Source organism: Protopterus annectens, chromosome 8.part0 (genome assembly GCF_019279795.1).
Source record: "Protopterus annectens isolate FY-2018-M chromosome 8.part0, PAN1.0, whole genome shotgun sequence".
Lineage (NCBI taxonomy): Eukaryota > Metazoa > Chordata > Ceratodontiformes > Protopteridae > Protopterus > Protopterus annectens.
The window spans coordinates 1,799,145,702-1,799,157,797 of NC_056741.1; the positions used below are offsets into that span (position 1 = coordinate 1,799,145,702).

General features: G+C 44.8%; 1 protein-coding gene across 1 annotated transcript in view; it reads right to left on the reverse strand.

Annotated features, from left to right (window-relative positions):
• Positions 1–12,096, reverse strand: part of GOT2 (glutamic-oxaloacetic transaminase 2) — a 167,176-nt gene that overhangs the window by 48,919 nt on the left and 106,161 nt on the right. The window contains exon 7 of the mRNA XM_044081295.1: positions 2,996–3,146. Coding sequence (XP_043937230.1) covers positions 2,996–3,146 — 151 coding nt within the window. The remainder of the gene's footprint in view (positions 1–2,995; positions 3,147–12,096) is intronic.

Consider the following 12,096-nt stretch of genomic DNA (forward strand, 5'->3'; position numbering starts at 1 on the left):
ATAACTGTTCCTGTCCTGCAACCAGTTAACATAATCTTTGAACCTTTGGTGATGGACCAGGAGGACTCAATGGGTCTTGGAGATCTATAGTTCTACTTTTAGTTAATTCTTTCCTTATTTTTAGGAGGTTCTATACTCATGTTCTATACTCATCTGGCTTCTTTGCAGAGGCAGAAGTTCAAATCTCCTCCTTGAGAGGCAACCCAATGACTTATTTCCCCTTTATCTGCCACAGCCATGGCTCTTAAGGAAGCACAGGACTCCTTTCAGAATCTAAACTGAATACCCCCAAACAATTTACACCCAAGGTGTGTGCACCTTTGAGGGGGATTTTGTGCCTACAGACTACATTTTTTATTTTTAAAGACTGAGCACTTTTCAGACAAAGGATTACTGAATCCCACAGGAAAGAAGATTTAACTACTGCATTACTATTTTCTCATAATGCTGCTTTTGTATCTGTGCAAGTTTGTTTCTTGGAGTAGGAGAGAAGGGTGGGAAGGGAACTCCCAAAAACTAAGCAGAAAGGATTAAATATTAGCTATCAAACACCTACTTCCAGTAACACTAAGAATATCCACTCCAAAATTTCTCAAAACATTAAGACTACAAATGAGAATAACCACGTATCTTAGAGACTAGCCCTCAGGATCATGTCTTTACTGAAGAGGTGGCAAACCAGAGCAGAGGTGATGCAAGGACAAGATGGAATTATGGGTAGGGGATGAGCCTGATTCTGAGATGCCAAGATCAGATGACCAATAGTTTGATCTGATGTAGTCTTCCATTTGACTCAAATGGGTTAATTAATACAACAAAAATATAATTCAGAGGAGTCCACAGATGACCATTTGTCAAATTAAAGATAGGGTGACCAAAGAAAGCCAAAAGACATGGATCTCTTTTGAGAATAGTCAGGAACCTAAAGAAGCTGGCCAGTGTCTGGGCCTCTAACCCTGTAACCAAAACCTTCTGACCTTCCTAAATTCATCACAATGGAGTCCCCTAAAATCCTACACCTCTGCCCGTGTTCTTTTCATTCAACTCATACAACACATTAGTAGCCAACCATGGCTCTCCCACTTGGTAGGTACAACATCCAGGACCCCTTCCTGTGGAAGTAGAATCCTGCACTTACCAACTGTCAGCTCCACACCCAGAATTTTCAGTCCATTCCTACAGGACACAAGTGCCCAAATCTTAAAACTGGCTTCATTCTCCTGTTTTTAAATGTCGCCTACAGTCTTTCCATTCTCCCCCTCCTTCCTTGAGGACACTGAGGGCCGATACAATCCTACAATCCTTCAAAAATTCCTCCTTTGACCTCAACTGTCAAGAGCACTTCAGTGCGTTACCTCTTCTGTGCTCTCCTCACTGGATGGTGCTCCTCTCGGATGGCCTGCATTGTGGACTGTTACTCCACCTCCATTCTTACTCTGGTTACTGCTGATCAGTGCACACTGACTGAATACTGCACTCCCTCTTTTCCAATGACTAGCAATATCCACAATCCCCTCCTGTGCTACCACCTGAAGTTCCCACGGCTTACATGAGGCCCCCGAAACGTACACATACTCCTTAGCCAAGCTCAGGGTCACTGGTTTGTTCCACAGAAGATGGATGATCCCCCCTCCCAGAATACCTGATATTTCTTCCCCCTTATATTCACTGGGCTGCACCTTGCTATACCAGCTCTGTGCACGTCTTTTGCAGAAGGAGTTCCTCCACTCTGAAGCTCCAAGCACTCCACCTTTGTCCACTGCCTCAGCTAGTCATACTCCTGAATTTTTTTTTTTAAACTCAAAAGTCCTACCCACTGCTCCCTCCCTTTGTGCAGCTCCATGGTTTAGCCTGGAGGGGGTGCGCATGCAATGGAGACTTGGCGTTTCACCCTGCTTCCAAAGCAGCTCAGCCTTTTCTCCACCTTTAATTCTTCCTTGTAGTCACACCTACCTTTAGTGCTGTCCCCAAACTCCACTAGGAACAGTAACTCATGGACCCTGCCCCCCACCCCATGGTTAATGCTAATCACTTGCAGCTCCGCCAGTCACCCCAGCTACTAATACAATCCAGGTTTTTCTGGGCCATAAATCAGGGCTTCTCTCTACACCAGAGCAGCAGTAAGCACAATTTCAGAGCAAAGTTACCATGCAAACAGATTCTATCCATTCAAACTGGGCAGTTAATCAACCTACTCCCAAGGCTGATTTTAGGGTAATTCCATATTTAGAGTATGAAAAGTCCTTTACCAAATTAAATAGAAGTGCTGTACATCAGAAGTCCTCTATCAGTTTAGTATACAAAGTTAATATCCTCAGTACCCCACTTAATCTACATCAAAGATGGACAAATCCATGCCCTCTGCAAGTCTGGCACCAGTTTGTTCTACAGTCTTTACCACCATGTCATTTTTGCACAGCAGCAGCATACATGCAGCCCAACAAATCAAAACCTCCAAAAGTATCCATGTTGTCCCATCCTCAAAACCTTCAGAGTACACCATTACAATACATTACAGGATAAGCCATTGAGTCAAAATTCTCTAGGAGACCAACAGCACTGACATGGGTCCCGGTATACCAATTTTATTACCACATACTTCAAGCTGATGTACTGTAGCTCATTGACTCCCACCTCACTTCATGAGATAACAGGGTTATGAAGTTTTGCAAATGAAGCAACTGTGTCCAGGAGTAGGAGAAAATTGCTAAGGATTTTAGTACTATATCTCAAACTTTGGTTCCTTTGTCTTAGATGATATGGCTTTTAGAAACTCAGTTTCACCTTAATGATTCAAAGTGTATAAACAAAACCTTTTGTAAGCCAGTATTCATGGTCTGAATTTTAGGATAAGCACTTTACAATAACTATACTCATATGGGAAAAAGCATTTATGGAAAAACAGTAACATCTCCCAAACAAAGAAATTCTTTGCAACACTGTCCATATAAAATGTCACTTTACCACAATTTAGAGTCCTGCTTTCTCTGCTTACCATATAGTCCCATATTCTTGGCATATGATTGTGCCAGCACGATGTTGATGCCCTGCTCAATGAAATATCGCACGGCCCAAGCATCCCGGTCAATATCACCACTAGCAAATCCCTGGTAAGCCATGTCGAAGAAAGGGAAGAGGTTTCTTTTCTTTAAGGAAGAAAAACAAAATGTTATATACGACTTGGCTCTGTAGTGTTTAGGGTGCCAAACTTTGACCCCCAACTTCAAAGCACTCTACTCTGTACTGCTCTGGTTCAATTAAGCAGCATTCCCCTTCTCACTTGAGAAAAGTGATGCAGTTCAACAAATACTATTTGGGATTCGTAGTTACTAAAAATGCCTACATTCTGTTCAGTTGTAACCCTGACTTTGGTGTGTACACTTCTATAGCACTAGAAGTCCCATCGTAAACAAAACAGCCTGCGTTATAACAGGAGTCTTAAGGCAAATTACTCATCCATCAAGTATATTCCACCTAGCTTTGCCACCACCCCCAAGCATCTAGGATACTTTCCAGTTCTTAACTCAGTCTTAACAAGGTCACTCTAATATGCACGATTTTCTACTTTACTCACCATGTTCAATGATTTCCAGGTTATCCCCCACCTCAGCAGCATATGCAGGGGGACATAACCCCTCCCCTCCTCCACAGCACATGCTATGCCTCCACAGCACATGCTATGCCTACTCTAACCCTCATTTACCCACTAACCTAAAGTTAGCAGTCCTCCACCCAACAGATTTCTAGCAGATAAGTTCTGGTAACAATGCCTTCTCTAATGTAATGTTCCACCATGCACCTTGGGTTCTTAGTCAAAGGATGCCAACAAAATAGTTTCCACACCACCATCCAGGTTGGATGACGTGGTCTTATTCTGAAACTGAGGACTTTACTGCAGAAAAATGCTGCTCCCCCCACTACAAATTGTCATGTTGCTACTATGCTAAACAAGAACCCTCAATGCAGCACACTGTATGCAGACTTCAGCACTGCATACAGTGCCACTAGAGACCTTGCTGTCAGACAAGACAGTCTTATCGTCCTTTAAGTCTGCTGATGTCACTATCACAAAACTTGAATATGCTCAACCTACCTGCTGCAGCCAAAATTCTACAACCACAAACTGCATTACTCGTTTATTGGGCATGGAACACACCTGTGGAGTTAATTTTATTTTGTTTGGGTGTCAACTAGGTAAATCCCCTTAGGCAGAGAAGCACCATGCTCAAACTACTCCAAGACAAAAGGTTGAGAACATCTGCAGCACCATTTCAAATAAAATGCTAAGGAGGAGATCTCAAAGCTCTAATCCAAGATGCCAATGTGAATGGACAAGTACTAGACTCCAGTCTTAATGGCTCTGACAGTGGATTCATGATGGACACAAGTTCCTAACCAAATGATCCAAGAGGAACATTTGTACTATACTGCACAAACGGGTCAATACCTAGCTGCTAATTTTAAATTTAAAGGTTTTCTCCAAACATAACTGTTAGGGGAACTTGCCTTCAATTCTTGCAGAAGACTTAAATGCTTACAGCTCTGAATATAGCCAAAAACAGCAGTAGCACTCAATACGAAATGAGCAAACACAATGAACCCTCATTCACATTTCTATGTAGTTTCACTAATCCATTAAAGGGCATTAAGGATGAACTTTATCTGCCTTTAGCAACTCAAATGGTGGTTTGCTGTTCATTCCTTTAAACATTTTTTTTGCTTGTGATCTGGGGGCCTGTAAGCCCCTCAGACACCTAGAGCTATGCAGTCTGGACCTTTGTGAACCTTGCAACAAAAATTTGCCTTGGGAAAATGAAGACAAAGGCAAATTAATCCAACATATTTTCCATTTCTTTTTAAAACTGCCGAGAAAAGGGATGCTAGGAGCCGTGACTGCAGCCAGGGCTAGGGGGGTGCTTGCCTGAGAGAGAGTGCCAAGTGAGTGACCTTGCATAAGCCAGTCAGGTTCAGCCAAATTAAAGCCGCATGGAGACAGCAAGAGTCCCCCCCCCCCCAACTCATGTGATGGCGGCTGATGACAAAATGCAATACCAGCTAAACAGGCACAAGTGAAAAAATAGGGAGGACAAGACCTTGACAACTTGCTTCCTCAGATGTTCAATGTCATCTTAGTACTGGGGAAGAATCTAGAGCAATTTGAAGTATCCATTAAATATAGTCTGGTTACTGTTGCATCTCTAAGCAGCATTGGTTCTGGAACAAGACTTGATGCTCAGGTGAGTCTACCTTATTGTGGCATTGCCCATAAGGCCCAAGGCAATTATGTAGATTGCCAAGCTCCTGGAGAGACATTCTTTAGGGCTGACACTTATCCAGGAACCAAACCAAGAAGAGTCAATGCAACACAACTAAGTTGCAGGAAGCCAGTTGTCTTTGCACAGACACTAGAAAGCCTTTTACTTCCCTTTTCTGGTGATCATGACTCCTGCTTCACAGGGTACTGCCTTCTAATTCTGTAGTTTTACTTGAAGACTCAATACTTGGATGAGAAAGTGCAAATGGAACAGCTTTTCTTAGTTTATTCATTTTTTTTTAAATGAAAGCAAGGCTCAAAAGTACCCTGAATAAGCTCATTATGTAAAATTTAGGCAACAGGATTTTCTACCAGTAGATACTACTACTGCTTAAAAAAATTCAACAGGATTTTCTACCAGTAGATACTACTACTGCTTAAAAAAATTTCAGTCTGAAAACACCAGCACCCTCATTCAGAGCCACAAAGGTTCAGTGGCATCAGCATTGTTGTGGCAATCTGTATACAGAATTAACATAACTGAAGGTATCCTGCATGTGCTGAAGTTTAATTAGAACCAAAGTGTTAACATCTGTAGACACCGATATGCAGAAACAAACTTCTACAGCATTATAAGATGTCCTTCAAGAATGCAACTGCAGTCCTTGCATATGGGTTGTCCTGCCTCAGGCAGCCCTCGGTCGGCCAGATTCCAAAGTCTGGGTTCGGCGTCGGCTGATGTTGCCTCCTCCCCGATGTCAGAGCAGCTAGGGTATAAAAGCATCAGCCGATGCCATCTTCCTCAGTCTTTCTTGCCGTGCGGTGCCCGAAGCAGAAGCAGTTCGCAAGTGCCGGTCGGTCAGCTCCTGTGTTTCAAGTATCCGAAGTCATCAAAAAGCTAAGTACCCCATTGGGGAACTTTTTCTTGCCTCAGCCGATGTCAGATAAAACTGCAAAAGTTAATAACTGTGTCTTGTGGTAAACAAATACCTCATAAGGACTTCCATTCTTACTGCCTTCCCTGCCTTGGCCCAGACCACGACATCTCGGCCTGTGCTTGCTTTAATAAGCGCACTCAGGCATTGGGCAGAGTTTGCTGAAGACTTTTTTGGCAAAAAATACTCCTATACCATGCCGGAGCAACAGACATCACATTTTTCCAAAAAACGTAAAGACTGGGACCGACATTCTCGGCCCACAACTTCCACTGACACCATGCCAAAAACTACCGCGAGTGCATCGGTCTCTTCTGAGGCGGTTATTCCACCGCTCCAGACTGACACCGCTTTACCAATCACTTTGGCCCCGGAGCCTACGCCGGTGCCGGTTGTTGATTTTCCTCCAGAAACTGAAGCCCAAGATTTGCCCGAGACCATACCGGTGGACAAAGTTACTCCAGCACGTGGGGCGGCTAGGCCTCCTATGTCTATGTCAATCAAGGCCTACACACATGCCAAGGCTTCCAGCCGGGCTAAGTCTCACCCTCCTAAATCTTTGCCTCAACCCACTACTGAAACAGATCATGACTTTAGCTGCAGATCTAATTTCCTTAATCAGAGGTTCCCAGGCTCATCCTGACAGAAGTTCTCAGCCGCCTTCAGACAAAAGGCCCAGAGTTAAGCCTCTGGTGACTGATCAGATACCCAGGAAGAGTCCTTCCAGGCCTACGAGGATTGTGATGTGGAGGAATCCATCCCTTCTGCCTCTCCTCCTGAGGATATTTCTTTTGGGGAAATTCCACTCCATGAGCATTTTCAGTGGCAAGGCCAGGAATTCTCCGACTCCAGGAAACTGCTTCGTACCTTCCTTAAGCTTCCCCAGCACAGGCCTTTAAGCTTCCCCAGCACAGGCCTTTAAGCTTCCCCAGCACAGGCCTTTAAGCTTCCCCAGCACAGGCCTTTAAGCTTCCCAGCACAGGCCTTTAAGCTTCCCCAGCACAGGCCTTTAAGCTTCCCCAGCACAGGCCTTTAAGCTTCCCCAGCACAGGCCTTTAAGCTTCCCCAGCACAGGCCTTTAAGCTTCCCCAGCACAGGCCTTTAAGCTTCCCAGCACAGGCCTTTAAGCTTCCCAGCACAGGCCTTTAAGCTTCCCCAGCACAGGCCTTTAAGCTTCCCAGCACAGGCCTTTAAGCTTCCCAGCACAGGCCTTTAAGCTTCCCCAGCACAGGCCTTTAAGCTTCCCCAGCACAGGCCTTTAAGCTTCCCCAGCACAGGCCTTTAAGCTTCCCCAGCACAGGCCTTTAAGCTTCCCCAGCACAGGCCTTTAAGCTTCCCCAGCACAGGCCTTTAAGCTTCCCCAGCACAGGCCTTTAAGCTTCCCCAGCACAGGCCTTTAAGCTTCCCCAGCACAGGCCTTTAAGCTTCCCCAGCACAGGCCTTTAAGCTTCCCCAGCACAGGCCTTTAAGCTTCCCCAGCACAGGCCTTTAAGCTTCCCCAGCACAGGCCTTTAAGCTTCCCCAGCACAGGCCTTTAAGCTTCCCCAGCACAGGCCTTTAAGCTTCCCCAGCACAGGCCTTTAGCTATCCCTCCAGTGTTAGATGTACTGGATGATGTGTACTCAGAGTGCTTCTCCTGATTCTCTCCCCCCTGCTCCTGTCAAGCCAGACATACTACAGGGTTCCTGAAACCAACATTTCTTTAAGGCCCACTCTGTTGATCTAGAAACTATTTCCCAGGGGCCCAAAGGAGTGGCCACATCCACAGCCAAAAATCCTTTGCCCTCAGACAGGGAAGCTAGGTCCCTGGAGGTGGGGCAAAAAAGTTTATACCTAAACCACACTTGCCATGAGGGCCCTTAATTGTCTTTCATATGTTTCAGTATCAGGATTTCTTGATGGATGATTTGCAGAAAAAGTTAGCCTCTCCTTTAGATAGAAAGGCCTTGCAGGATTTGGCTCATAATACACAGCAGATTAGCAATCATTTTCTTCAGTGTGGTTATAATGCATTGGAAGCTTCATGTAGGGCAGCTATGACAGGGGCCGTCATTTGTAGACATGCATGGTTGAAAGAACAGGCATTGCCAGATCATGTTAAAGTAAAGCTTCTAGATGCACCTCTGGAAAAACACAAGCTATTTGGTGCTAATGCTCAGGATGTGTTGAAATCAATTGAGGAAAAGGCTAAAGTGCAAACAGTCAAAGATTTCCTCCAGGTTCAGCCACCAAGGTTCAGCAGGAATTGGCCTTCTAATAATTGGTCCTTTCCAGACACTGACAAGTTTCAAAGGGGAAAAAACAGGCATGCCTGAGGGAGAGGGCAATACAGAGGCTCCTACAGGGGACGCCAATGGCAACAGACTTATCAGAGAGGTGGCGCAGGGACTTCTACTGCTCCACAGGGACAACCACAATGACTCGACTTTGACACCGCCGACCAAGGCTCAAAGAGAAGCTCCTTTAGGCAGAAAATTATCCTTATTTTCAAAAAAAAGTGGCACATTTTAACAAAGGACAAATGGATTCTGGACATAATAGACCAAGGCTACAGGTTCCACTTCCATACTTTAACAAGACAAGCTATGCCAAACCTGCCACAAAATCAAAGGGCAGAGGCACTCATACAAGTTTCAAAGCGGATACAAATCAAAGCAATAGAAAAGGTTCCTCCTCAGGAACAAGGCCAGGGATTTTACTCAAGACTGTTCCTTGTTCCAAAAAAAGAAAAGCAATGGAGACCTACACTGGACTCGTCTGCTCTAAACACTTCTCACTGTACCAAAATTCAAAATGCTGACGCTACAGCAACTCCTTCCCATGCTGGGCAATGGGTCTTGGCTGGTTACTCTGGACCTCAAGGAGGCATACCTGCATGTCCCAATCAGACACAGTTGCAGAAGATACCTCAGATTTCTTGCAGGGTCAGAGCATTATCAATTCTCAGCATTGCCTTTTGGCTTATCTACTGCACCCAGAGTATTCACGAAATGCCTGGCATCAGTAATTGCACACTGTAGACTCCAGGGGATACAAATATACCCTTACCTGGATGACTGCCTTATACAAGCAGACAGCAAGCAAGCCTTGACAAAAAACTTGAATTATGTCATTCACTTACAAAAATCAAGACAACTGCCATCCCAACAAATAATTTTTCTAGGAGCCAAACTAGACACAGAATCACAAATGGCTTACCTCACAGAAGAGAAGCAAGAACAATTACTACATTACTTCAAAAGCCTAGCAAAGCTCACCCAGATGACTGCAAGGAAAATCCTGCAGGCCCTGGGTTTCATGGCATCTTGCATTCTACTGATTCCACTGGCAAGACTACACATGAGAAAACTACAATGGTACCTAAAAAGTTTATGGTCTCAACACAGCCACAACTTGGAAGCAATTATCCCACTCATCCAATGTCTACAAAGGGAATTCTTGTGGTGGGCCCAAGCAAGCCAGTTAAACAAAGGTATGCCTTTCAACAAACCTCAAACAAGCCAAACCATTACAACAGATGCCTCGGACCATGGATGGGGGGGCGCATATGGAGGGCAGATGCATTCAAGGGCAATGGACCCCCCAGAAAGTGCATCTACACATCAAAAAGAGATGTTAGCAGTAATTCATGCAATCGAGGCCTTCGGAAAATATCTTCAACAAGGTCATCTGCTAATAAAGACAGACACCACTGTTATGTGGTATATAAACAAGCAGGGAGGTACTCATTCTTACCCCCTTTGCAGACTAACAAATGACTCTTTGGGAAAAGTCCCTGAAACTGAATATACAGCTGCAATCAGTTTGTTCCGGGCAGGGACAATGTTCTGGCGGACAGTCTAAGCAGAAACATCCTGGACCCGCACGAATGGATGTTGCATCCAGACATTTTTGCACAAATAACTCATGCATGGGAGAGGCCGGACATAGATCTCTTTGCCTCCCACCTCAATCATCTGAAAAAGTTCTGCTCGAGGAATCACCATCCACAAGCCTGGAGAATAGATTCTCTCATTCAGCTGGAACTCTCTAACAATCTATGCATTCCCACTTCTACCATTAATGACCAAGGTGTTACTGAAGATCAAAGCAGAGCAACCGAAAGGCATCTTAATAGCTCCAGATTGGCCAAGACAGCACTGGTATCCATTACTAAGGAGCATAACTTGCACCAAGCCGTGGCCCCTGCCTCAATGGCCTCTACTCTTGACTCTGCACAATTACAGGACGGTTCATCCCAACCTGCAAACTCTGCAGCTGACAGCTTGGAGGGTTCCATGATTTCTCCCCATCTCTCTCTCCAAGGAAGTTCAACAGATATTATTGGAGGCACGCAGACCTTCCACCAGAAAGACTTATTCAGCCAAATGGAAGAGATTCAACATCTGGAATACCAACAAGGGACAGGATGCATCAGTAATTAGCATCCCACTGATACTGGAATACTTGGCAGAAATGCTGCATAATGGACTTTCCTATTCTTCCATAAAAATATACGCTTCAGCAATTTCAGCAAAATACAACACTGATCCACCTTTGTTTTCACATCCTTTGCCAAGACAATTTCTAAGAGGGATAAAGAATATCAAACCTCCCAGAAAACCACCAGTGCCTGCATGGGACCTCAACTTCGTGTTGGAGAAATTAACTCTTCATTTTGAACCAGCAGCAACTTCAGAATTGCAATTTCTTTCCTGGAAAAGTTTTCCTGCTGGCAATTACCTCAGCAAGAAGAGTTTCGGAGATACAGGCCTTCATGGCGGTACCTCCATTTCTGATTTTATCAGGACAGGGTTTCTTTAAGAACCAATCCTTCTTTTATGCCATAAGTGATATCCAGGGTCTCTAAAATCAAGCAATTCACCTGCCTACTTTCTTCCCCAATCCTCAAAATAAAGGGGAAAAGCTGCTGCACACTTTGGACATACAGACAACTACGTTCCTGTTGGCCTTTGTTCTGTCCAAGTAGTAAGTCTGACCAACTATTTGTAGCATACGCTCCTGGAGTGCAAGGAAAGGCAATTTCCAAACAATTTCAAAAGGAATTGGACATTGCATCAGATTCTGTTATTCTTTCCATGGAAAAGGTGTGCCAGCCAATATCAGGCCACACTCCACCACAGCTACAGCCACCTCCACAGCCTTCCTAAGAGGGGTGGCTACAAAGGACATTCTAGAAGCTGCTACATGGAGCTCCGTGCATACATTTTCCAAGCACTACAACCTGCCTTAATATTCCAGATCCCGAGCAGGCTTTGCTTCGGCAGTCCTGCAGGGCATTTTAGCTACACCATCCTTATCTTAGAGCCTACCACCCCCAGCTATGGTATTCAACCCATATGCAAGGACTGCAGTTGCACTCTTGAAGGACATAGTACAGTTTTGTACCTACCATAAATGTAGATGTCCGATAGATATGCAGGTTTTCCCTCCTATCCCTCTGTGTATTGGGTCCACTTCCCTCCTTTTATACTTAGCTGGGGATATCTGTTATGGTGTATCTGTTTATTGCTATTGTGTATGTCTGGAATTTTATCCAGTTCTAAATTTAGCCTTCCTTGGAGGGCACCTGGCATCTGGGGCAAGAAACACTGAGGAAGATGGCGTCGGCTGATGCTTTTATACCCCAGCCGCTCTGACGTCAGGGAGGAGGCGACATCAGCCAACGCCAGACCCAGACTTTGGAATCCGGCCGACCGAGGGCTGCCTGAGGCAGGACAACCCATATGTAAGGACTGCAGTTGCATATCTATCGGACATCTACATTTATGGTAGGTACAAAACTGTACTTTTCCCTGCATCATTGTCCTCAGCTGTCTTGTAAGCCACTGCCACCACCAGGTGTTCATTTAACAGTGGGCTTTTCAGGGCTGGAATTATTCACTACAGAGCAGTAGCTCAATAGGT